Source organism: Rhinatrema bivittatum, chromosome 9, assembly GCF_901001135.1.
Source record: "Rhinatrema bivittatum chromosome 9, aRhiBiv1.1, whole genome shotgun sequence".
Classification (NCBI taxonomy): Eukaryota; Metazoa; Chordata; class Amphibia; order Gymnophiona; family Rhinatrematidae; genus Rhinatrema; species Rhinatrema bivittatum.
The window spans coordinates 78,607,005-78,634,455 of NC_042623.1; the positions used below are offsets into that span (position 1 = coordinate 78,607,005).

General features: G+C 42.1%; 1 protein-coding gene across 2 annotated transcripts in view; it reads right to left on the bottom strand.

Annotated features, from left to right (window-relative positions):
* Positions 1 to 27,451, bottom strand: part of IL17REL (interleukin 17 receptor E like) — a 142,328-nt gene that overhangs the window by 85,834 nt on the left and 29,043 nt on the right. For both annotated transcript variants that reach the window (XM_029616471.1, XM_029616472.1), the window contains exon 3: positions 13,291 to 13,440. In XM_029616471.1, coding sequence (XP_029472331.1) covers positions 13,291 to 13,440 — 150 coding nt within the window. The remainder of the gene's footprint in view (positions 1 to 13,290; positions 13,441 to 27,451) is intronic.

Below are 27,451 nucleotides of genomic sequence, written 5' to 3' on the forward strand. Positions count from 1 at the left end.
TATCAGTTTTTTTCTTCTCCCCTGCCGTTGAAGCAGAGAGCCATGCTGGATATGCATTGAAAGTGAAGTATCAGGCACATTTGGTTTGGGGTAGTAACCGCCGTAACAAGCCAGCTACTCCTCGCTTTGTGATTGCGAATCCTTTTTTTCTTCACCCCTGTCGTTGAAGCTATGCAGGATATGCGTGAAGCATCAGTTTTTTGTTTTTGTTTTTGTTTTGTTTTTTTTCCCCTGTTGTTGAAGCAGAGAGCTATGCTGGAAATGCGTGATGTATCAGTCTTTCTCCCATGCCGATGAAGCAGAGAACCATGCTGGATATGCATGGAAAGTGAAATATCAGGCACATTTGGTTTGGGGTAGTAACCGCCGTAACAAGCCAGCTACTCCCCGCTTTTTGAGTGCGAACCCTTTTTCTTCTCCCTTGCCGTTGTAGCAGAGAGCTCTGCTGGATGTGTGAAGTATCAGTTATTCTTCTCCCCTGTCATTGAAGCAGAGAGCTATGCTGTATATGCATTGAAAGTGAAGTATCAGGCATATTTGGTTTGGGGTAGTAACCGCCGTAACAAGCCAGCTACTCCCCTCTTTGTGAGTGCAAATCCTTTTTTCCATTACCTCTTGCTGTTGAAGCTTAGAGCGATGTAGGAGTCACAGTAAGCATGTGTATGTTTATTTAATATGGGTATTGTGTCAATAGCCATCATTCTGGCGAGTCACCCACTCTTCATTGGCGGCCTCTTGACTTTATGGATCCGCAGTGTTTATCCCACGCCCCTTTGAAGTCTTTCACAGTTCTGGTCTTCACCACTTCCTCCGGAAGGGCATTCCAGGCATCCACCACCCTCTCCGTGAAGAAATACTTCCTGACATTGGTTCTGAATCTTCCTCCCTGGAGCCTCAAATCGTGACCCCTGGTTCTGCTGATTATTTTCCTACGGAAGAGGTTTGTCGTTGTTTTTGGATCATTAAAACCTTTCAAGTATCTGAAAGTCTGTATCATATCACCTCTGCTCCTCCTTTCCTCCAGGGTGTACATATTTAGATTCTTCAATCTCTCCTCGTACGTCATCCGATGAAGATCCTCCACCTTCCTGGTCGCCCTTCTCTGTACCGCTTCCATCTTGTCTTTGTCTTTTTGTAGATACGGTCTCCAGAACTGAACACAGTACTCCAGGTGAGGCCTCACCAAGGACCTGTACAAGGGAATAATCACTTCCCTTTTCTTACTCGATATTCCTCTCTCTATGCAGCCCAGCATTCTTCTGGCTTTTGCTATCGCCTTGTCGCATTGTTTCGCTGTCTTCACATCATTAGACACTATCACCCCAAGGTCCCTCTCCTGCTCCGTGCACATCAGCCTTTCCCCCCCCATCGAGTACAGTTCATTCGGATTTCCACTCCCCATATGCATGACTTTGCACTTCTTGGCATTGAATCTCAGCTGCCATATCTTCGACCACTCTTCCAGTTTCCTTAGATCCCGTCTCATTCTCTCCACTCCTTCCGGCGTGTCCACTCTGTTGCAGATCTTAGTGTCATCCGCAAAAAGACAAACCTTACCTTCTATCCCATCCGCAATGTCGCTCACAAAGATATTGAACAGGACCGGTCCCAACACCGATCCTTGCGGTACACCACTTAAAACTGCTCTCTCTTCAGAGAAGGCTCCATTTACCATCACACATTGTCTTCTGTCCGTCAACCAGTTTGCAATCCAGGTCACCACCTCGGCACTCACTCCCAAGCTTCTCGTTTTATTCACCAGTCTCCTGTGCGGAACCGTATCAAAAGCTTTGCTGAAATCCAAGTAGATGACATCTAGTGCTCTTCCTTGATCCAATTCCTTGGTTACCCAGTCAAAAAAGTCAATCAAATTTGTCTGACAGGATCTTCCCCTGGTGAATCCATGCTGCCTCTGGTCCATCAATTCTCCAGACTGTAGATAGTTCACTATTCTCTCTTTCAGCAGTGACTCCATTACTTTTCCCACCACTGAAGTGAGGCTAACCGGTCTGTAGTTGCCTGCCTCTTCCCTGTTCCCACTCTTGTGAAGCGGGACCACCACCGCTCTTCTCCAATCACTCGGCACCACTCCCGTTTCTAGGGATCTATTGAACAGGTCACACAGCGGACCCGCCAGAACATCTCTGAGCTCCCTCAATATCCTTGGATGAATCCCATCAGGCCCCATGGCTTTGTCCACTTTCAGGTTCTTTAGTTCTTCCCACACATTTTCTACTGTAAAAGGATTTTCATCTATTCCCCTTCCCTCCAGTTTCTTGTTGTTTAGAGATGGTCCTTCTCCAGGGTCTTCTTTAGTGAACACAGAGCTGAAGTATTCGTTTAATATTTCTGCCATTTCTTCGTCTCTCTCCACACATTGATCATTACCACCTTTCAATTTCACTATACCACTTTGGACCTTTCTCTTTTCGCTGATGTATCTGAAAAATGTTTTGTCACCATTTTTTATCTCCTTGGCAATCCTCTCTTCTGCTTGACTCTTTGCCAACTTGATTAATTTCTTTGTCTCCCTCAGTTGATACAAATATTCTTCTTTGTGCTCCTCCCTTTGGGATCCTTTATATTTCTTGAATGCTGTTCTTTTAGCTTTAATTTTGTCAGCCACCTCCTTTGAGAACCAGATAGGTTTCAGTTTTCTTTTGCTTTTCTTTACATTTCTAACATATAGAGCAGTTGCCTTGGTGATTGCTCCTTTTAGATTGGTCCACTGCTGATCCACATCTCTCTCGTTCTCCCATCCTTTAAGTTCTTCCTCCAGGTAGTTCCCCATTTCCTCAAAGTCTGTGTTTTTGAACTGTAAAACTCGGGTCTTTGTGGTTCTTTTCCCTATTCTTTTAGTGATATTAAACCATACCGTTTGATGATCACTGCTGCTGAGGTGGGCGCCCACCTGGACATCTGAGACATTATCTGCATTAGTGAGCACTAAGTCGAGTATAGCTCCTTCTCTCGTGGGTTCCAACACCATTTGTTTGAACAAAGATACTTGCATGGCATCCACTATCGCTCTACTATTTTTAGTTTCTGCAGATGGGATTTTCCAGTCTACATCTGGCATATTAAAGTCACCCACGATCACCACTTCTCCCTTCTTACCTATCTTATGGATATCTTCAACCAGATCTCTGTCCAGCTCTTCCTTTTGGTTTGGAGGCCTGTAAACCACTCCAATATAAATGGATGCTCCGTCATCTTTTTTTTGGGCCGACCCATAGAGCTTCTTCAATACCCCAACTTCCTTGTAGCTCAGTTGCTTGGATGTTGTTTCTGACATAAAGAGCCACACCTCCCCCTTTTCTATCCTCTCTGTCCTTCCTTAACAAGTTGTAGCCTGGTATTGTTGTATCCCATTCATGAGATTCTGTGAACCATGTTTCTGTGATAGCAACAATGTCCAATTCTGCGTCAGCCATTAGGGCCTGCAGATCTGGGATTTAATTTCCCAAACTATGAGCATTTGTGGTCATAGCCTTCCAGGTACTCTCTTTACGGTTATTGCATTTCCTGGACTCCTTGTGAGATATTTGTTGAGATTTGTTATTCACTTCACTATTTCTTTTTGCGGTAGTGCCACTGTTGACAGAGTTATCCATCTCAATTAGATTTTTCTTTTGCTTATGGATCTTGAAATACTGCATGCATTGTGTTTTCTCTCTCTTTTCTGGTAATACTGCAATGCTTTTCTCAAGAACTTCTTCAGTTTTTATTTTAGAGAAGGCTTGTTGTTCTTTTTGCATTTGGTACATTGTGTGTCTCCTCATCACAGGTCTAATTCTACCAGAGCCAACTGTATTCCTGGTTTTTAAAGAATTTCCTAATGACCTGTTTGAGTGGGGCGGTATACCTGTTGGCTGCTCTTCTGTCAAGAATGGGTGACTGTGGGTCCTACCTGAGCCTAATGGATCTCCTTTTCTTGACTCCTGGTTTGTTTGTGGTATTGGGGAATTATTTTCTGAGTAATGCAATGTGGGTGTAATTCTTTTAATTGAAGCTAATTGATCTTTAATCACAGTCAGCTCCATTTTCAAGGAAGAGAGTTGTGCACAAATTGGGCAAGCTCTAAGTTTCCAGATGCTTTCCCTCAGAATAAAGGCTCCACAGCAGTTACATTGGATAGTCCTCATCTTGGTAATTTGTGACTTTATTTCCTTGACTGTAACCAATGTACTAATTTATCTTGCTGCCAATGGTAATCTAGGCAGTCTTTATTAGAAACAAGCCCCAGGGGTGGGAGGGAGTCAAACAGTTTAGCCTGGGACAAGCTGGGTAAAGCAGGGCACTACTGGACTGTTGTCTTTGCGTTTTGGTCAATTCTTTTTTAAAAAAACAGTCTTTATGCCCCAGTTTTTTAGTTTGTGCCAGCTAACCCCAAACTAGAGAGATTTTACCAGTTTAAAAGCTGATAGCTTTGCAGACAGGAAATAATCACAGAAGCTTTCTACACAAGCTTTCTACACAAAATGAAACAGACTATAAAGAAGTTAAAACACAGGCAGGAAATAATCACAGAAGCTTTCTACACAAGCTTTCTACACAACTTCAGATCAATAAGCAAAAATAAGTAAAAATAAGCAGAAAATACTTAGCCAGAATGAAGATTTTGCAATGCAGTAAACAGTTCCACCAGAGAAATCCCTTTAGCATGTGCTCAGGACAACAATATTCAGTACTTAGCAGCTAAAGTTAGCTGAGTAACCCCAATCATGCAACTGATGGGCCTAAATCTACCCATTCACATTTTGAAGTGGTAGATTTAACTGAATGTTCAGCCACATGACTCACTAGGTAAGTGTGGTTGAATATCTCTGTAAAGATAAACAGGTAAATTTACTTGGTTATCTTACTTCGTAGGTTTTTGAATATTCACCTCTTTTAGTCTATGGAAAAAATGCTTAGTACATAGGGCTCTATCAGTTAGCTGACCCACAGCAAGTAATAACAGTATTCAAATGGATTATGACTTCATGTATGGACAGTCATGTCTCTTTAGAAATGTAAAGCACATTTAATAAATCTTAGCTCTTATTATGCAACTTTCATTGTGTTTTGGTATAAGCTATTGTCATATGATACCCACATATGGTTAGAATTTCTCATGAGAGAAGCTCAGACTGAAAGATGTTAGACATATGTAACACTTACCTCAAAACATGGCACATACATTTTCAATCAATCAGTAATCACAGTTTAATTTATTCCAACACAATAAGGATCAAATCAATTCCATTTTTGTCCTTTTGGACACAGGGAGTTCACTTTTGAAATCTGCATGGCTTTGTTCCTTAACTTTGTTCCCATTAGCTTCCCATGTCAACTTAGATACATGAGCAATAATTGCACATCTTAATGCACTCATGGGATGTTTAATCTCTTGAAAATATTTGGCCATAAGATTTTTCAAGTTCACATCTCCAACTGAGATTTTATGCTCACATAAACATATCTTAACAATCTTGACTAGTCTTTACTATGGGACAAAGTTTTATATTTATTTATTTATTTATTTAACTTCTTTTACTATACCGACACTCAAGACCAGGTCTTATCGTACCGGTTTACATTAGAACAAGGGGAAAAACCAATTAACGTATAAGTGGAAAAGAGAAGTTACATTAAAACAGGGAGAGTAAAAACATGGATGTCGGAAGATAGGACAGAATTAAGTAATTGAACAATAAGTTAACAAAATTACAAACTATAAATTAACATAAAACAATAAATTAATAATACAGAAACATGGATTATAATCAGTGGAAATATATTATATATTACTAAATTAACATCAGATGTGATCCTGTGATGTATTTCCAAATTTCATGTAGTAAAAGATGATTATATAATTCAATGATTCCTATTTAATGATAGTTACATTTTGCAAGCCTTTGCCAAACACAATATCTGTTTTTACAGTCTCTGAGAAACTTTCACTGTAATTGATTGGCTAAGCATTTTAAGAAAAGAATACTGAATTTTATTTTTGCAGTTATGAATTATTAAGGGGCAATTTTCAAACTGCCCACCTAGATTAGACAGTAAAAATGCATGTAAATTACATCAGTTTTAAAAGTGGCTAGGAACAATTAAGTATGACCTCTGAAGTGAGCAAATTAATGTAATCGCTGCTAAAACAGAGGATAGTACAATTTCTGGAATCCAATTGATTGCAAAATCTGAGGCAACATTGTTTTATGAATCTGATCAATTTCTTTGATTGGGTGAAGAAGATAGTTGGATCAAGGGAGAGCAATAGAAGTAGTGTACTTGGATTTCGGTTATGCATAGGCGATTTATAAATAAATTGAGTGCTTTTGATATGAATCCTGACTGGGTTAGAAACTGGTTGAGTGGAAAGCAGCAAAGGGTAGTGGTAAATGGAGTTTTCTCTGAGAAGGGGGGAGTTATTTGCAGTGTGCTTCAGGGATCGGTCCTTAGATTGGTTCTTTTCAACTTTTTCTTCAGCAGCATTGAGGAAGCATTATCAGGAAAGTTTTGTCTTTTTGCCAAGGACACCAAAATCTGCAACAGGGTAGACAACCAGAAGTTGTTGAAAAAATAAGGGTCCTAGCAAAGCTTGAGAAAAGGTATATGTTCTGGCAGCTAAGATGTAATGCTAAAAAGTGCACAGTTATGCATTTAGGATGCAAAAACCCAAGGGACAGGTACAGTATTGGGGGTGAAATTCTTTTACACATGAAAGAAGAGCAGGATCCAGAGGATTTATGCGCGTAACCCGTCCTGCCGCCTATTTTCAAAAGGCCCGGTGATGCTCGTAAAGCCCCGGGATGCGAGTAAGTCCCGGGGCTTTACAAAAGGGGCGGGAAAGGGGTGGGGGCGGGATGGGGCGGGGGCAGAGCCAGAGGCCTCCGCACGGCCGCTGGGGCGGGGATCACGCGCCGGCAGTCAGCCAGCACACGCAACTTACTTCAGCCCCAGGGCTAAAGTAAGTTTTAAAATAAAAAAAAGAAGGCATCACAGGAATGAGACAAAGGGGGGGGGGGGGGAGGTAGGGGAAGGGAAGGTGGGTGGGGGGGGGGGGGTAGGAAAGTTCCCTCCGAGGCCGCTCCGATTTCAGAGCGGCCTGGGAGAGAACAGGGGAAAGCAACGCGGCTCAGAGCAGGCTCGGCGCACGCAAGGTGCACAATTGTGCACCCCCTTGCGCGCGCCGACCCTGGATTTTATAACATCTGGGCGCATGTTATAAAATCAGGTGTACATGTGCGCGCGCAGATGTTATAAAATCTGCCCCATTATGTGCATGGAAAATTTTCAGGGAATTTACACTCATATTTTTGAAATGGAAAAGTATACATATAAAATCCTGCCCCCTGGAACATCTCCATACATAGATATGGAGGCTGGGTGGAGAATTTTGTAAAAGACCATTTCTGCAGGTAAAATGCCTTTGAAAATTTCTCATCCTTTCTGCATTTCAATTGCCATTTGACTTCTCTGTTGGGACATGACTGTTCATGAAAGGAAGATTCCTTCTCCTGGATTTATTTCAGAGAAATGTGTGACTTCTTTTGGTTAGGAATTCCTTGGGTTCTTCCTGCTGGGGGTGGGGCAAATTGTTCTGAATGTTACTGTAAACAGTATTTCATCAATGACGAAGCAGAGGAGCCTCAACTCATAAGTAACTGTTTATTTTCTCTGAATCAAGATCGGACAAGCTTTACAGGGTTTAACCAGCAATACGAGGAACAGAAAGGCAGATAATTCTGTTGCCAAATAAAACTAAATCATTAAGCTTCCTCTTTTTCTGTTCCCACTTTTGTTTCATTCGTAGAAGATATTAGTGTTTAAAGCTTTTGAAAGCTAACTTAGGGCCAGATGTACTAAAGGGTTATTCCTATTTTAAATCCTATGCAATAAAACTTAATGTGCATGATAAGGACCTTTTGTGCATGCTACAAATACAGTGATATGTAGGCTTTAATATACATGTCAAAAGGGTCCCTCAATACATTACCAGGTACCTTCTAAAATTAGCACATACCTGAATATAAATGAGGGAGAATCATATGCAAATAAAGCCTTAATGTGTGCATGGTAAATAGTGTGATATGTTTTCCTAATATGCCCTGGACCAGGTGTTATGTTTTTAGCAGATCCAGTACCAGGAAATTCCCTGTGCAAACCAGCCCAAAATAAAAGAGGCAGTTAAATCAGAAGATTGCCCCAGCACAACATCCTAAGGGCCACTGAGGACCGGTCTTTCCCCCTCACTCCCCCAGGGAGATCAGGATTCGGAGGCCTCCACTTTGGTGCCGGGGGTATTGGGGATTGTGGCTCAGAGATACCTTACTTTGATGCTGGAGATGAAGGGAATTGGGACTCAGAGGCTCCTTACTTCAGTGTCAAGAGGTAGGGGGAACATCGTGCCTCAAGAGGCCCTTTCAATGTTATGCTGGGGGAGTCCTCCATGCTAACTATCCCTCTTCATTTTGGCATGGGAGATTTTGGCAGATAGCCAGGGCGCATGGCCTAGTATTTTGTTACCGTGCATACGACTACCATGGCCATGCTACTGAGAAAAACTTTTAACATGCCACTGGTAAAACACAGCTAACAAACAACAATGTCAGGAAGTTCAAGGGAAAGAAATGGTCAAATATCAGACTGGTAAAACAATTGCATATCACCTGACATTGCATGGTGCATGTTAAATGTTTACAGACTCACACACCAAAATGTGTTTACTGCAGATTTCATTATATATGTCCCTTTATCTCTATGGGGGAAATGCTAAGTTAGTACCCTTGGACACTTCCACCATTATGGTAAAAAGTAAATCCAGATCCTCCTTTCTCTCCCTTTGTTAGACCTCATGTAAATTTCAGGCTAATTGTTGTAAAGTATAATACAACATGAACAACAAAAGAATGGACTTAAACAACTTTAAAAAAAATAATAATAATGGTAGACATCAGAGGAGAAAGGGAACTGAGAGATAGAAAAGAAAGTAAAAAGCCCAAGAAATAGGTAAGATGATATTGTGAAAAATCTAGATAGTACTTCTGTTTTAACAGAAATTCAGAAGGCAGTATTAATGCTATTTTATGCAACCAGGGCTGGGTTTCCCGTTAGGCAGAGCAGACACCCACTTTGCAGACACCTGTCTAGAACATGCTGTGTGCCCTTATGGGGTAGTGTCTGAGGTGAGAGAGGGATGTCTGGAGAGAGAGGGAGGAGTTAGCACCTATTGATCATGGAGAGTTTATAGAAGGGAGCCCTCCTCTAAACCTGATACAGTAATTTCTGAGGGCACCCCATCTTACTCACACAGCCTCAGAGGGAACCCACAAACTCTAATGCCCTGTGTACAACATATAAATAAAAGAAGAATTCCAAGTTTGTTCAGTGTACAATAAAGTTCATGATGCCAACTTGACTTGTACACAGATAAGGTAAGAATATTTATCTTTGATTCAACCCAAATGGAAAAGTCTTGGAACTCGAAAAGGAAATAGCACAAATAAAAGTTAAAAAGCAAAAAAAAAATTATAAACCATACAGCAAAAAAAAAAAAAAAGAAACATTTATAAACCATACAGGAAATGTAATGGAAGTAAAAAAAAATGTGTCACAGATGTCCACATAAATAAAACCAAAGAAGAAATGATTCAAGCATAAAATGGACGCAGCTACCAAGATTTTCCTAAATGAAAATATCATCTCAGCTGAGCAACTAAATTTAGGTGTCTCTTTTTAACAGGCGCCTAAAACATGGGCAGGCGCCTAAAACATGGGCAGAGCCGCGTATCTACTAAAATACCGCGTACTTTTGCTGGCTCATCAGGCGCCAGCAAAAGTACGCGGTATTTTAGTAGATACGCGCGTAGCCGCGCGTATCCGCTAAAATCCTGGATCGGCGCGCGCAAGGCTATCGATTCTGTATAGCCGGCGCGCGCCGAGCCGCGCAGCCTACCCTCGTTCCCTCCGAGGCCGCTCCAAAATCGGAGCGGCCTCGGAGGGAATCCTCTAACACCCTCCCCTCACCTTCCCCTCCCTTCCTCTACCTAACCCACCCACCCGGCCCTGTCTAAACCCCCTCCTTACCTTTGTCGGGGGATTTACGCCTCCCTCTGGGAGGCGTAAATCCCCGCGCGCCGGGACGCAACCTGGGGGCGGGTCCGGAGGGCACGGCCACGCCCCGGGCCCGCCTCCAAAACGCTGCCGACACGCCCCCTAAACGCCGCGCGGCTCGGGCCCGCCCCCGACATGCCCCCGACACGCCCCCTTGCCAAACCCCGGGACTTACGCGAATCCTGGGGTCTGCGCATGCCGGTAGGCCTATTGAACATAGGCCTACCGGCGCAGGGCCCTGCTCGCCTAAATCCGCCCGGATTTGGGCGGATTTAGGCGAGCAGGGCTCTTAAAATCCGCCCCTAAGGCTTTTCTCCCATTCTGTGTCTATAGGAAAATATCTTGCTAAATCAGGCCCTTAGAACCCTAAAAGTAAGCAAATAAATAGCAATCCTAAATGTAGGGAAGGGAGTCAGTTTTAGAAACTCAAGTTAGAAAAATGTTTATCCTAAAACTTAGGAATCTAAGAGCCTCATTTACTAAGTAGTTTTCCTATTGATACAGAATAGTAAATCAGGCCCCAAGTCTAACTGAAATGTCACCAAACTTTAGGAATGTAGTTTAGGTATTCTAAATATCAGCCTGATGGTCTCTAGGTTCAGAGCTCCAATCCCTAATCCCTAGCCACACTGCCAGCACTATAGTTACCAACAAGCACCATGCAGGGAAGGAACAGGTTGAACAAATCTATGGTTTTATCCCATGGATTGTGTTGTGGAAGTGAACCCTTGGACTGAGATGAGGTTGGTGCTACCCACAAGGAGGAGCCCTATAGGTTCTCACCGACATCAGGAGGAGCTGACTAGAGCAAAGGCCCAACAGGAACTTCACCACTATCAGCCCACGTTCCCCTTAGGTTGAGCCCTCGGGTGCCAGGGCCGGATGGACTTAGGCACGGGCCTCTGTGCAGTGATGAATCCATGGTTGAAGAGACAGTTGGCCAGCAAGAAGGAAACAGGGTCAGTCCAAGCAGAGTTCGGGGCTGGCAGCAGACAGCAAGATGAGAAGGAGGCCAAGGTCGGGGCAGGCAGTGCTCAGGAAGATGAGAAACAAGCAGAGATCACAAGGCAGGCAGAAATCCACAATGGTCAAAAAGAGGTCTGAAGTCAAGCCAAGCAATCAATCCGAAGGAAGAAAGGCAGGGTCAGCACAGTGGGAAGAAAGACCCTGAAGGAAGACGAGGGACCAAAAACAGGGATGCAGGAACTCCGAAGACACAGGAACACGAAGGCAAGGCACAGGGACAGAAGCAGGATCAGGAACTAGGAACGATGTGACAAAAAGCTACTCCAGGGAGTCTGACCTAGTGCCGAGGCATCTGAGACAGGGCAGAGCAGGCCTTAAATAGTGAAAGCCTTGTGATGCCATCTAGGGCGCCACGGAGGATTTCCCACCACAAGCCCTTTAAATGTGCTCAAGCCGCACGCGCGTGCGCGCCTAAGGACGCCCTGCTCAGCTGGACGGCGGCCCTAGCGCAGTGCGTCGGGCCTTCACAGCGGACGGTCGTGCCCCCATCCAGCTGGCATTGGTGGGTCTCCTGTGGCCTGGGAGGGAAGGTAAAAGTGGCTGCTCGCTGGACGGACCCTCAACAACTTGAAGTTTCATTTTCCTTATGATAGGCAGTTCTAGTCTAGAAATGAAGCAGCCTGACTCTTATGTCGTGGTGCTTGTTGGCAGCCCTGCTGCCAGCCCGGCTAATATACTGTGCGTACTATATATTTGGTACAAGCACAATGAATAGCTTTTGAAGCCAGAATTTGGAAAGGAATTAAATACTCTGGGTCAGCACCTATGGCTATATGCTCTACCATGTTAGAGGTCAGTATGGCATTTAACAGCCTGTTCAGTTTGGTTTGTTTGCCAAATCAGACTAAACATATCGAGGTTGATATTCAAAACCTATTTAGATGGATAACTAAAAGGTTAGCCATCTAAATGGCTACCTGCGGCTAGAATTTAGCCGCATAAATCATGCTATGCCCAGAAACTGGGGGCAGTTTCTGGGCATAGCAGAGTTAGCCACATAATCTATGCAGTTAATTCTGGTTAGGTCATAGGGCTGCCCTAAAGTTAGCCAGTTAGACATAAGCAGCTAACTTTAAGATAGCCAGTGACGTGGTTCTGCTGCTGAATATACCCTGCTAGTTAGCCAGATATGTTTATCCTTAATTAGCCGAGCCACACAGCAGATGAAAATGGACTCCTACATTTTTTAACCTCCCAATCAAAAAGAACACAAAGAAACATTCCTCTATTGCCCCCCCCCCACCACCACCATTGCCCCCCTGCTGCCCCCCCCCCCCCCCTTGCCTTTACGGAATTCTCTGAAGCTGAAAGGGACAGGATCAATCCCCAATCACTCCTGCCCAACAGGCTTCAGTTGGAAAAAGGCACTGGCCTTAAGTCGGCCGGTGCAAAGTTGTTTAACAGCCATAAAGTAATACATTAAAGAAACATAGGCAGTAAAGCAATGCAATAAATACGGTACAGAAGTACAGTACAGCAACTATGGTACAGCAACACAGTAAATCAACAGAGGTAGCCAAGCAACACAGCTTTATGTTCATAATTCAATATATTATTTTATGGGTCTAAAATAACTTGGTGTTGGCCACTCCTGAAGCAGACCAGTACCCGTTTTTAATCAGAACCTGTGGGGCAGGATTGACTGGAAATCTCTCCTATTCTTTCAATCTCAGAGAGCCCTGGAAAGGATCAGAGGGCAGTGGAGGACCATGAGAGGACCACTGGGGGGAAGGGCATGTTGTTTTTACTTGCCAAAATGAAAAAAGAAAAGAAAAGAAACCAAATTTCAGGGTTTCCCAGAAGCACCAGAATTTTGTTTGAAGCATAAAGAAACAAACCAAAAATGGACTTTTTCTGTTCAGACTCCACTGATGTTTCAAACAAAAGCACATCCCTATTACAAATCAAGATGTGAAAAGAGTTTATTGGCTATACATGGCTAACATCTAATTTCTTCAGGGTAAATAACCCATTTCCAGTCTGGCATACTCTTTAGCAACCTGTGGGTCAGTCAGTTGAGTGTTTTCCCAACTTGTAACCTATCAGACTTCTTTTGTTTCTTGGTCTATATGCCCAAAAGCTAAAAATAATAAAATATTACTGCTGGGAAAGATTCTGCTTTGTTTTACATGTGTATATATAATACTTTTAACATACCATCAAAGTTCACTGTTCCTTTAACATTGAGATGTAGCGAGCATTGTTTTTTTCTCACACACTTCATGACTGTTGAGATTTTCATATTTTCCAATACAGAGTGAGATAAAGAGGCAGGAGGATCCTGGCAGAACTGGTTGAAAATATCATCTGCAAATGACAAAAGAAAAAAAAAATTCCCATACTCTGGACAACAGTGTCATCAATGTGCCCTTTGTGACTAGTCTATTATGCTAGGTAAATATTGATAAAACAAAAGCAAGAGCATATAGCACCAGAACACAACTTTAATTGTACCAGCTAGGGTAGAAAAATGAATTGGGTGCCTTCTGAATATTTAATCCTGGCCTATACCACAAAATCTCAAAATACTGAAAGACTGAAATCAACATCGAATTCTGCATCCTTACAGACTGTTTAATAAACCCATCATACAACCAGCAGCAGCAGTGCCTAGCCAGCCCCCATCTCTGCCTCCTGGTCTCCCATACCTTGCTCTTTCTCTCCAAGGCCCACGGACCATTCAGGACCAGTTAACACCACCAGTGATTATCCAACCCTGGAGATGTCACTTATGGGAGCAGGGCTGTAGGGCTGGATTGGTATGGACCAGTGGCTTGACCTTTGTAAGCCCCTTTGCAAGCCTATTCAAAGGTTTTCCTCTTCAGCGCAGGAGCTGGTAGCAGTGACAGCAGGGCCATGCAACATCTATCTACCCTAGATTCAGATTTAATGAAGAATGACAGGTCCAGCTCAAGCATCCCCTTCCTGGGGTTGTTGCCTTTCAACACCAGAAGTTTTTTGATGTCTCAAAGTCCTTAGATGACTTTCAATCTGAGTTCAGGCTAAATGTAGGACAGAAACTACTTTAGTGTCATTGATAGACAGTCTGTTAAGAGAACTAGATAAAAGGCACAATTATTTCTAGTTTTCCTTGATTTATCAGCAGCATTTGACACAGTGGATTACAACATTCTTCTTAACATTTTGGTCTGATCTAGATTTTTCAGGCAAAGTTTAAAGTGGTTCATGTCTTCTTTTTTTTTTTTTTTTTATGAGGTAGAACCAAGTAAGTACAATTTGTTGATAAAGTGTACCCTTCATGAATGTCAAACTGTGGAGTCCCCTCAGGGCTCCATTTTATCACTCAAGTTATTTAGAGGGTAACTTTGAAAGGGACTTCTGCAGGTAAAATAGTGCTTTATCTGCAGAAATGACCCAATAAAAATTGTGTGACCAATACACACGGGAAATTACACGTATAGGGGAGAAGAAGTCCAGGGTTTGGAGTTTGGGTGGGTTTGGAACTTGCACGCATGCTTTTTCATTTTAAAAAGTATGTGTATGGGATGCAAGGAAGCAAGATGGCGTATGACTGAGATGCTGAAATCTGCTGTTCTTTCCCTGTGTGTTTCTTTGATTTTTTTCTTACCTGATATGGCTCCAAAACATAAAGTAAAGGTACAGATCGATCCCCCTGAGACCATCTACTTTGAAGGACAGCAGCTGATAACATCTTTCACGTCTCCAGCTCCTGGTTCATTGGGCAGCGGAGACCCCGTTGTGAGGGTCAACGGAGGATCGCTGATCTCTTCTGGAGAGGAGGTGTCCCTCAGCCCTCGCCTGCAAGCTTTGTCACTGGTGTCTGGATGTGATCCCTTTCGGTCGACCTGATGGCTACACGGGAGGGCACCGATGGGGGACTGGCGCCTGGTGTTTCATCTGGAGGGAGGTTGGAATTGATTTCATCGCCAGAATGTTTTTCACCTTTGGTGCCCCTGGCGGTTCCAGGGGCAGGGAATTCTTCTAAAGTCTTGGATCCGGGGATCCTTACTATTTTGCCATCGGGTGAATCGCTGTGGCCTTCCATGAAGCCAAAGGAGGTCATGCTGGACTCTCTCTGGGAGCTGATGTCCCAGTTTGGACAGGTTTTGGCTTCAACGACTAGTAAGTTGGATACTTTTGTTTCCAAATTGGATCCCTTGGTCACGCTTCATGATTCTAAGCTGAGTCAGCATAATAATGATGGAATTCAGCAAGATATGGCAAAAATGGCCACTGTCCAGGCTAATTTAATTCAAGAGTGGACTGTTATTTCCAGAAGGGCAGAGTTTTTTGAAAATTCATCACATTGCTTGAATCTTCATTTCCTGAATTTTCCCAAGGTTAGGGGAGAACTTCTCTTAATGGCTTTGAGGGCATATTTCATGGATGTATTGAAAATTCCCTCTGATTCACTGACTTCCATTAATAAGGCTATCTTTTTGCCTTCTTCTTCCCACTCTGTCTCCTCTATTTCTCTGCTTCCTCTTCTTTGAATATTACTCAACTCATTGAAACTTCTGGATATGAATCATTGATCACGCCACTTTGCTTGTTTCTTTTGTTACTGATGGGGATTTTAGTAATGTCATTATATTTCTGTAACTCAACTCCAGTTTTCATGGCCAGGTTATGCGTATCTTTCCAGATCTCTCAAGGGGAGCAGAGAAGAGAGTTTCTTCTTCTTAGAAAGGAGGTGCTACCTTTATGCTAATTTATCCCTGCAAAAGTTGTGTTAGATCTTCCTCTTCCAGTTATATTTTCTTTTGTCCTGAGCAACTCAGATCCTTTATTGATGCAAGGAAAGTTTTATCATCATCTCCAGCTCCCTTGGTGGACCAATAGGCTTGTACAGTTGATGCTGGAGCTATAAATCATTGCTATGGCTTTTTCGTTAATGTTACGTATGATTCTCTTCCTTCTCTTTGCTTCCCTTATCTTTTTTCTTGCTATTTAGGATTGGTAAAATAAGTATAGGATGACTATGTATTGTTTTCTTTTCTTTTTTTATATTTATGACTTTTCCTTTTCTCCATTCATTTACCATACAAAGTATTATATAACTTATAAGTGCTTTGATGTATAAACATAAATAAAAATAAAGGAAACAAAATATGTGCCTAAATTATCTCAGCAAAACTACACCCACTAAATAGCAAGTGTAATTGTATGCACATTGTTTTTACCAGGATTATTTTCAAAGTGGACTTCTCGTTTAAGTTCACCTAATTTGAGCACATGCTACTTGCCGGCTAACTTATGCATGAAGTTACAAAATAACCCCCTTCATAATTATTTGCAGCCCTTAGCCAAGCTGATTCAGAATTTTGGTTTAATTTCTTTTTTTTTATAGTCACTTTGGCCTTGGCAGCAGGATGAATCATTAAAGAAAGCGAATGCCTGGAAGCAATCTCTGGCTGGCTAGTACAAAATAAATTAAAACTTAACCCAGGTAAACCAGAAATGTTATGGCTCAGAAAAAGCAGCAAAGCACGAGTACTTCAAATACCCTCCCAACCATTCAGGATGTAACCTCTCCATTTAGAAGAAAGATTTGCAACGGAAATCACGATTCAATCGGTTTCTAGTAGTCTTTTTGCACATTTCAGATTTCTGCGACAAGTGCAAGACTGTAAAAACCCATAAAAAACCAACCCACTAGAATAAAAAGCAATTTTTTAAAAAACCTGGCAATATCCAGAAGACTCTAATTCAGAAAGGCAAGCCCAACAAACCATAGTTTAATGGGACATTGGAAGATTTACCAGATCCAAATATGAGCAGAAATCTCTGGATATTGAATTCCACAACAATGGAGCAGTGTACGAAAAAGCTCAGTTCTGCTTGCCTAGCATTCTGACTTTATATCTTACAGCATGAGATTCATAGAATTGGGGTTAAGAAACATTTCAAGTCTCCAGAGGATGCTGGAATGATATAGTCCTTTATTTTTGCAAACCTATTAACCATTTACAATGCTGATGTAAACCTACTCATTGCTGGAGCTCTCTTATGATTGCACAGCATAGTTGAACAAGCCTCTTACACATGGTCACTCTGCAATCTTTACAGTGGCAGTCCACAGTAACCCCATAGTTGGATTACTGTTATGCAGTGTGTGTGGGACAAACTCCAAATAATATAAAACTCCATTGCTCGATTGATAGAGCGATACAAGCCCCATGACCATATCACACCTATCCTATATAAACTACCAGTGCCCTATAAAACGAAATTCAAAACCCTGACCCTGATTTTCTACATTCTCAGAGGAAATGGACCTCGTTACCCGAGGGAAAGACCGTTCTTCTACAACCCTTCCAGGCCTGTACGATGCTCTCCCCACGTCTCCGTGGAAAAAAAAATAAATCAAAAGAATGAATACCGGTTGACAAACTTTTTAAGGAGCAGCATCTCCCCTATGCAACTCCCTTCCAGAAGAGCTCTGCCAAACACATGACTACTCCCACTTCAAGAAGCAAGGTAAAGCCTGGCTCTTCTGCTAGGCCTTTAATGGCAGTCACATAACTACCTCCATCCTGGAAAGCAGCAGCAGCCTACCACCCCCCTGCATTAGAATTAAACTGAACTGCTATACACTGCATGGCACTATATATGAGTGCCTTGAGCATGCTATTACATCCTTTTATTTTGCTGAAATGTTTACTTATTTGAAGTCTAGTCCTTATTGCTTATTCCAAGTCTAGTTCGTACTATCTTTCTTCAGACCTGAATTGTTATGCTGCTATGCCCACTAGTCTCTGACTGTATGCTGTCATTCTAATATGTTGTACTTCACCAAGTGAATTTTCTATTCAGAAAGGTGGGTAATAAATCCAAACAAATAAATGAAATCTTACTACTACCTGAACTGAGCAATATTTCTCCCATTACTGGTCACATGGCTAATTTGCATTTGTTATTTATCTCCAGAGTTCTATGAGGCACTATCTCAGATTTTCAATAGGGAACATCACTCTCCGTGTCATTTCCTATCTTTCCATTCCTTATTTTATTCTATCTCCACCACGGTTTTCCTTTCTTGAGTTATCACCCACACGTGTATAAAATTAAACAAAATCTTCTTTGTTTAATTACATGAGTACCCATGTGTAAGGTCATCCTTTTTATAAATAACAATGTTTATATAAAACATACAGAAATGGACTTAAATGATTTAAAGTAATGCCGGAGCACAAATGTTATTATATTACAAAGTCCTCAACTCAACCTTTATTTAGACTGATTTCTTTGAAAGGAATCTCTCTTGCCTCAAAAGATTCAGAACGCACCATGGTTCAGGGCAATATACAGTGCAGGTCCATGCACAAAGAGCAGATGCAAACCATGAGGCCGATGAACCAGAGAGCGCAAAATGGAACAAAGACCACTCATGCACTAAAAGAGCAAATAGTGCATGTCATCTGTGACAGTGCTCATTATTATTTGCCTATTTAACTCACAAGATTTAACTGTTTTCACCTCACCTAGATATTTGTCTTGCATAGTTTTATGGTAGTGACAATGTAATTATCTTCACAGCTAATGGGGGGGAGTGTGATGAAAAATTATAAAAAGCAGCTCCTTATCTAATAATGCATAGCTAAACTATGTGCAAAAACAACTTTGCAAAGCCATTTTAGCAAAAAGAAAAAAAGAACTACACTTCAATGAGATGTAAGTTGGTTTTTTTTTGGGGGGGGGGGTTATTAAATTTTCAGATCAATGAACAAAAAGGTAAGGCACAAGAAATCATACTCTTCCACCATATTCCATAGCCCTGTGGTTAATGAAAATTCCTCAAATCACAGACTGTTTTAAAGTCTCTGCAACAACACCTGTTCCGCACCAGCCCAAGAAGCACACACATACACTCTCACTCCCTCACGCTGTCACTATCTCTCTCACTCATACTCTTACTCTCTCTCACTCATACTCTTACTCTCACTCATAGTCTTACTCTCTCTCTCTCGCTCTCTCTCCATTGTTTAGATGCTCATTCACAGAGTAGTGAAGTGGCAGGACTACTATAGTTCTGGCTAGCCAAAACAATTAAACTTTGAAGGCTTTAAGTGTTACCACACTAAGCACATATTGCCTGATATAAAAATGAGGGTTCTTTGTTTGTTTGTTTTTTCTAATCTCAGATTTCTTTTCCGATGTGCTCTCTCATTGATCTTGCCTATATCTTTGTTCTGTTTTTCCCCATTCTTAAAAATTCTGATCCTTCTCAACTAAAAATCTTAATACATGCAGTTTGCCAATTTGTTCAAAGGCTTTATTCTATTTCTAACTTTTCCTGGCAAATAGGAAGTATTACAGGTGTGATAACATACAAATGAGAACAGAACACAGTGCCTTGGCATACTATACTTACTACATATTCACAACTACATATGCTTTTCATTTAAAGATTTTAATTTACTTTTGACAGAATTCATAAAGCAGCATGTAATTATCAGGGAACAGAGTGTTCTGGCTAGCCTTGATCAAGGGTCTCTTCAGTTCAGGGTGGGCATGCTGTTCATGGAGCCACAGAATGGTTCTGAGGAAGCCAAGCTCAGACTATAGACAGACAGGAATGCGGCCTTATCCCAAAAGGCTCAGATTGGTCCTTGGGTGTTCACAATTTATTTAGATTTATATTCCACCTTTCAGCCACTTCGAAGTGGATTACATTCAGATACTGTAGGTATTTCTCTGTCCCCCGGAGAGACTTGGCCAAATTCACAAGGAGCAGTAGTGGGATGTGAACCCTTGTTTGTAGCGCACTGCTCTAACCACTAAGCTTCTCCTCCACTTCACGAGGGATCACTGGAGATATCCCAGTGTTCCTGGAAACTTGAAGATTGTGAATCCTGGATGAGGAAGAGCCATAATCCTGCTTTGTAATACATGTGGAAACTAACTGGAATATTCTGATTCGGACTGGATTGACTGTGAGTACTATGAAACTCCTGTTATATGATTATGTTGAAGTTAATGAAGGTGAATAGAACCTGTTACCTGGTATATAATGAATAAACTCTGCATTGAATGACAAAAAATTTATGTTTCATATCCTGTGGCTAACAGCCTGGAGGCCAATATCCAGCGACACATGGGGCGGATTTTCAAAGGGTTATGAGCGTATATTACGTGCGTAACCCCGAAAACCCGCTCCTGCGCGCGCTGAGCCTATTTTGCATAGGCCCGGCGACGTGTGCAAGCCCCGGGATGCGCGTATGTCCCAGGGCTTCAAAAAATGGGCAGGGAATGGGCGGGCCGGGGGCAGGGCGGGGCAGGGGTGGGACCGAGGCCTCCGGCACAGCAGTTGGGGGTTTAGATAGGGTTGGGGGGGCGGGTTAGGGAGGGGAAGGTGGGGGGGTGGAAGGAAAGTTCCCTCCGAGGCCGCTCCAATTTTGGAGCGGCCTCGGAGGGAACAGGGAAAGACATCAGGGCTCCACTAGGGTTCGGCGCACGCAAGGTACACAAGTGTGCACCCCCTTGTGCGCGCTGACTCCGGATTTTATAACATGCGCATGGCTACGCGCACAAATCTACGCCCGCGCGTAGGTTTAAAACTCTGGCCCTTAGCCGAATAAATTTGGATGTATCTGTCTAAGTGGTGTTGTTTCAATCAGCAACCACCACTGTCTATCTGGTTAAATAGCCAATTAACGGGCCGATTCAGTAAAGTCCGCGGGAGAGCGGGCGCTGTGCACGCAATTCAGTATTTAAATGAGGCCCGGCGGTAGAAACAGGCAAAAGGAGGCGCTAGGGACACTAGCGCATCCCTAGCACCTCCTTTTGGCCCGGAGCAGCGGCTGTCAGCGGGTTTGACAGCCGACGCTCAATTTTGCCGGCGTCGGTTCTCGAGCCCACTGACAGCCACGGACTCGGAAGCTGGATGCCGGCAAAATTGAGCGTCCGGTTTTTGACCCGACAGCTGCGGGCCAACTTCAATTTTTTTTTAAAAAAAATTTTCTACTTTTTTTACCCTTCGGGACCTCCGACTTAATATCGCCATGATATTAAGTCAGAAGGTGCACAGAAAAGCAGTTTTTACTGCTTTTCTGTGCACTTTCCCAGTACCCGAACAAATTAGCGTCTACCTTTATTACCTTTATTATTAATAATCAATATTGATAAAACAGAAATAATTATCATGAACAAAAAATCCAACTTAATTCCACCACCTCAATTCATTGCTAACAATCAAATCAATTTTATATCCCCTGTCAATCACACCAGAAACCTTGGAGTTATCATGGATAAAAACCTTTCCTACAATATGCACATAACTACTAAAATCAAAGAAGGATATCACAAGCTCCTAGTTCTCAGATGTTTAAAACCTTTCCTAAATTCATTGGATTTCAGAACTGTCTTACAACTCTTAATTTTCTCAATAGACTATTGTAATTCCCTTCTGATTGGTCTTCCATTCATTAACATCAAACCTCTGCAGATTCTTCAGAATGTAGCAGCTAGAATTTTAGCTGGAACAAAAAAATATGATCACATCACCCCAATACTAGTGTCACTTCACTGGCTTCCTATTAAATCTCGAATTAATTATAAGATCCTGACCATCATTCACAAATTAGTGAATGCTGATCCCCATAAACATACTGGTTTAAAAGTCACTCCACAAATTACCAAAAAAATCTTCGATCTAATAACACTTCTTGTCTAAATATTCCTCCCATCAAAGATGCTCGACTATCATCCACTAGAAATAGAGCTTTCTCCATTGTTTGTCCAAAAAAATGGAACTCTCTACCACTTTATTTGAGAACTCAAACCAATATCAAAAAGCTCAAGAAAGATCTAAAAACTTTCCTTTTTCAAACAGTCTACATTAATGATCATCTATATCAACAATCCATCTACAATCAACTCAACCAACCAAACCCAGGCACGAAAGAAAAAGTATCTACAATTAGCATCAACCATATCCATTACAATTCGGAACTTATAAGAAGTAATGATAGAATCCCTCCTTTATGATAAATTAATACTATTACTGTTACTTCCCTTTTTTCCCTTTTCCTCCCTTTTTTCACCCCACCATCTTCCCCTTCCTTCCATTTCCCCCCCCCCATTGTTACTTTTTTGTAACTATGTATAATGTATCTGTTTTTGTTTGACTTTGTAAACCGTTATGATGGCTGAACCGAATGACGGAATATAAAAATGAATAAGTAAGTAAGTAAATAAATAAATAAAAATAAAAGCAAAATGTGCGGCTTGGCTGCACATTTTACTTTCTGTATCATGCGGGAATACCTAATAGGGCCATCAACATGCATACACTGTACTGTATCGGCCTGTAAGTTGGGCAGGAAGGGGCATTCCTGGGCGGAGCTACTTATGCACCTAACAACCCAGATAAGTGCCAATATTCAGACCAGAGCAGCTGAATATGGACCTCCTGATAGTTGCCATCAGCCTCACTCTGCCCAGCACAAATTAAGCCATTATGGGGCAGATTTTAAAACATACGCGCGGGCATACATTTGTACATGCAACCCGGCGCGCACAAATGTACGCCCAATTTTATAACAAATTGTGTGCGTCGAGCCCTCAGGGAGCCTTGCTGGCTTTCCCTGTTCCCTCCCCCCCCCCCCCCCCCGACCTTGCCCTCCCTGTCCCACCCCCCAGTCCTAAAGAAACCCCCACGAAGGCTGCTGTGCTGGAGTCCTCAGCCATGCCTCCCAGACCGCCCCGTCCCGCCTCCTGCCCGCCCATTCAGAAAAGCCCCAGGACATACGCGTGTCCCAGGGCTTTATGCGCGCCATTGGGCCTTTTGAAAATAGGCCCGGTGCGCGTACCCCCCCTACGTGCGTAAATCCTTGAAACTCTGCCCCTATTTGTGTTATCCATGGAAGACTTTTGCTTTGCTATGAAAAGACTGTGTTTTCTGTCTGCTTTTTTCAGATGAAAATGGATTTAGCCTTTGCCTGGTGCTAATTAGGAAAAACAAATTCTGTTTAGTTAGTGCTAGGTGAGATCCAGGCATTTATTTTTTGTTGGGTTTTTGTTTTTTTTTTGGCTTCAAGCCCTGATTCCAGGTATAATTCAGGTCTTGTGTTAGCCTTGTAGTTGATTGCATATACTATGATTACCTGCTCTGAACTCTGGTTTACCTTGCTTTGACCCTAGTGCCACAGCTATAGGAGAAAATGTCCCTTGTTCCAAAATTGAAACCTAGTTCTTGCTTGAAGCCTAGATGCAATCGCAGCCAGGAATTGCATTTGTAATTCTCTGTCTAAGCAACATACCATGCCCTTGAACTAAGATCAATGTGTCCATGAGGTTCTGTTTGAAACCTGAGAACCAAGTCTGGTTAATCTTTTTCAAAGAAAGTACTAACCACCAAAGGTGTAGACAGTTTACCCCCCCTCCCCCCCAGAAAACTCCTTGGTGTTCTGAATTTCCTTGACTTAATGCAACATTAAGGGTTCCCAGTGCCTCTAACATGGTTAACAGTCAATAGCTACACTACAGCAAGAGGTCCAGGAGCTGCTGCGATGGCAGAATCATTTTTAAGGAGAGTTCTAGGAACAAGCCATGATAGAGGCATTGCAACAGAAGTGTCAGTAGGTAGAGACTGCAGTATGGAGACATTATTTGGCTCCAGAGTGACTTGATGAAAACAGGGGGCTGCTGCAAAGGGTTCCTGCACTTTAGGTTATATCTAGTGACGGATTTAGGATTTTGGTGCCCCTAGGCACTGTTGCTGCTTTGCCCCCTGTCATCTCCTCTCCCCCCACCAACAGGGGGCAGAAGATCTAAAGTACAAGGTGAGGAAAACCTGTTATATATTATGTTATGAATAAACCCTGCATTGAAGGGAGTTAACCACTCAGGAAGAGGATCTAGGTGTCATTGTTGAAAATATGTTGACATTTTCTACTCAGTGTCAGGGCCGGTGCAAGGGTATTGGGGCACCCTAGGCGACCTGTGCGCTGCCTTCCCCCCTTACCTGTTTCGGCAGGGCAGCGAGCAGCGTGCTGCTCATGGACCTGAGAAGCACACAGTGTTGCGCCCCCCCCCCCCCTCCCACCTGTTTCAGCACCAACTGTGTGCTTCTCAGGGCGCCAAGCCATAGGGGGCGCCGAAGAGCAGCCATGTGGTGCCGCAAGCAAAGTGAATGCTAGGAATTATTAGGAAAGGAATGGAGAATAAAACAGAGAATATCATAATGCCTCTGTATCACTCCATGGTGTGACCTCATCTTGAGTATTATGTTCAGTTCTGGTCACCACATCTCAAGAAAGATGCAGCAGAATTAGAAAAGATACAAACAAGGGCAACCAAGATGATAAAGGAGTGGAACATTTCCCCTATGAAGAAAGGCTAAAAAGGTTAGGACTCTTCAGGATGGAGAAGAGATGGCTGAGGGGAGATATGATAGAGGTTTATAAAATAATGAGTGGAATGGAATGATTAAACATTAATCAGTTGTCTACTCTTTTGAAAAGTAAAAAGACCAGGGGACACACAATGAAGTTACTGGATAATACATTTAAAACTAACAAGAGAAAATATTTTTTTTCAATGCATAATTAAGCTCTGGAATCTATTGCCAGAGGATGTGGTGAAAGCTAATATTGTAGCTGTGTTTAAAAAAGGTTTGGACAAGTTCCTGGAGGAAAAGTCCATTAACAATTATTAAGGTAGAATTGCAGAAATCCACTGCTTATTCTTGGGATAAGCAGCTTGGAACTCTCTATCCCTTGGGATCCTGTCAGGTACTTGTGACCTGGCTTGGCCACTGTTGGAAACAGGATACTGGGCTTGATGGACACTTGGTCTGACCCACTATGGCAAGCCTTATGTTCTTAAGAATGAGAAGAAATCTGTGCTTCGATTCCTATGGTTAGTAATCTGACAGTGACACAGTTTGGTCAGAGATTAGAACAGTAAAATACTGTCACTCATCCAAAGTGTTAGTGACAGAAAAATATTTCAAGCTAATTTTCTTTACTTTCTGAGGCAGTCTGCTTCTGAAGTCACTAATGGATATGGGATCCCCAAATCTCAACCCCTAGAGCAGAGAATCAGAAAAATACAGGAGTGAAAAATAGAAACCCTCATTTTCTGAACAAGGAGCAAAAGCTTTCTGCAACTTTTATTACAAAATGTTTCTGCATATTTCCAGAGTACCAGGAAACAAGAAAAGAAATTTGATGAGGGGTTCTGTGAGGTTACAAATTAGGTAGTTTAGATAGTTTTAGTTTATTTACATCCTTGATTTACTACAAAATTATATAAAAACATCAATGCCTTTTACATTAATAAAATAATTTAGTTAGTTTAACAAAAACTAAAAACATTTTTAAAATATATTATATAGACAGAAAAATGTATTATACATAATACTTGGAATAAGAAACAAAAATAGTTACATAATTATCTAGCAAAATGTATAGGTTCTGCCAAAAAATATGCAAAAATAAAGAATTTTAAAAATCTGTACTATATTAAGGAAAATTTATTGCAAATTCCCCGGTTATGAGATTTTTCATCTTTTTTTTTTTTTCAAAATACTTTTTATTCAACAGGGAAAATGGTACAGTAAGGAAAACAGTAAACCCAAACAGTGGAAAGAAATACTGTAACAACAATTATTGCATTGAGAGCAAAACTGGCAAAGCCACTTTACCATTAATCCCTGGGTTTTTGGTTGCCACCCAAACCCCCCTCCCCCACCCCCACCCCCACTCCCAGCCCTCCAAAAACCCTACCTCACAAGCACACACCACCCTCATCCCCCATTCATACCCTAACCACCCCCTGCCCCCTCCTCCCACTCCCTCCCTTGGGGACCAGTCCCACGTGTATCCATGAATGCGCAGTCCATCTTGCAGGGACGTGGGAAAGGTTGCAAGAGATTTTTCATCTTAACAATTTGATGTACAGTACCACACAATCTTAACCTTATATCCCTGGAAAACCCATCAACTATTACGAGGAACTAAAAGGCGCTACTCTATGATATCTTGAGATATCCTGTGATGAAGTGGGCAATAAAAAAGATAACATCTATGGATTTACTAGCAGGATGGCCTAACATGTAAACATCTGTGGGACTTTCCCTCAATTAACCCTGGATACACGTCATTTGCATTTCAATCATTACACATCAGCTCACAGAACAACTATTCCATTTATTCGCTGTTCTAGCTCTCTGAGGTCAGGAACAGGGGGAAAAGAAGTGAGTTTAATAACAGAAGAGTGAGAAAACCTGGAAAAATACAGTAATGCACAATTAAACTCTGGAATTTGTTGCCAGAGGATGTGTTTAGTGCAGTTAGAGTAGCTGTGTTTAAAAAAGGATTTGATAAGTTCTTAGAGGAAAAGTCCATTACCTGCTATTAATTAAGTTGACTTAGAAAATAGCCACTACTATTACTAGCAACAGTAACATGGAATAGACTTAGTTTTCGGGTTCTTGCCAGGTTCTTATGGCCTGGATTGGCCACTGTTGGAAACAGGATGCTGGGCTCGATGGACCCTTGGTCTGACCCAGTATGACATGTTCATATGTTCTTATGTTCTTAATAATAGCAGGCAAAGACTAATTGGCCCACCCATTCCGCCGAGTTAATCTGAGAATGAATGTGTACGTTAATTTCTGCCCTTGTGTTCCCTTCTTTTCAGTTTTTCACTAATCCAAAAGTAAAATAAATGCTAATATTCAGTTCATGATGGCTTATAAAACTCTAACATATATATATATGTTGTACCCCCTCCTGTCCCAGCAGACAATTTTATTTTTTATATATTTATATAATGTTTGCTCATGGATCTGACACTATACTTTTTTTTTTAACCTTTTTACTAACAAAATCCACAACCAGAAGTGCATTTACCAACCCTGTGCACGTTAAACCAAAGAGGTAAAGGGAATAAAAACCCTCAGACAGGGCACCTTATTAAATGTCACAGACCTTTTAATGGTGCAAAAAGCCACTCGGCTGCCATCATCGGAAAATAAACCCCTCTTTTGTAGATCATTTATTAATGCTTAAACAGAATATCTCATTAATGAGTTCTTCAAAACGAAGCAGTCCGCTTCATACTTATCTCAAAACAAGATCGACATCAACTCCTGAGGTCCGGGCTGCCCAGTTATTGCAATCGTTTATAGAGATTTCAGTGCGTAACATTGAAAGTTGCACATGTAAGTAGTATTTTGTAAAAAATGGAAGTACGAGCTTACTAGCAGTGTTGTGCACGTATGTGAAAGGGAAAAAAAAAAGGGAAGCTTAGGGGCGAACCAAGGCGGTTTCAGAACTTTGCGTACAAGTTGCTATGTTCCTAGCGGTACGCACGCATACATTACCAA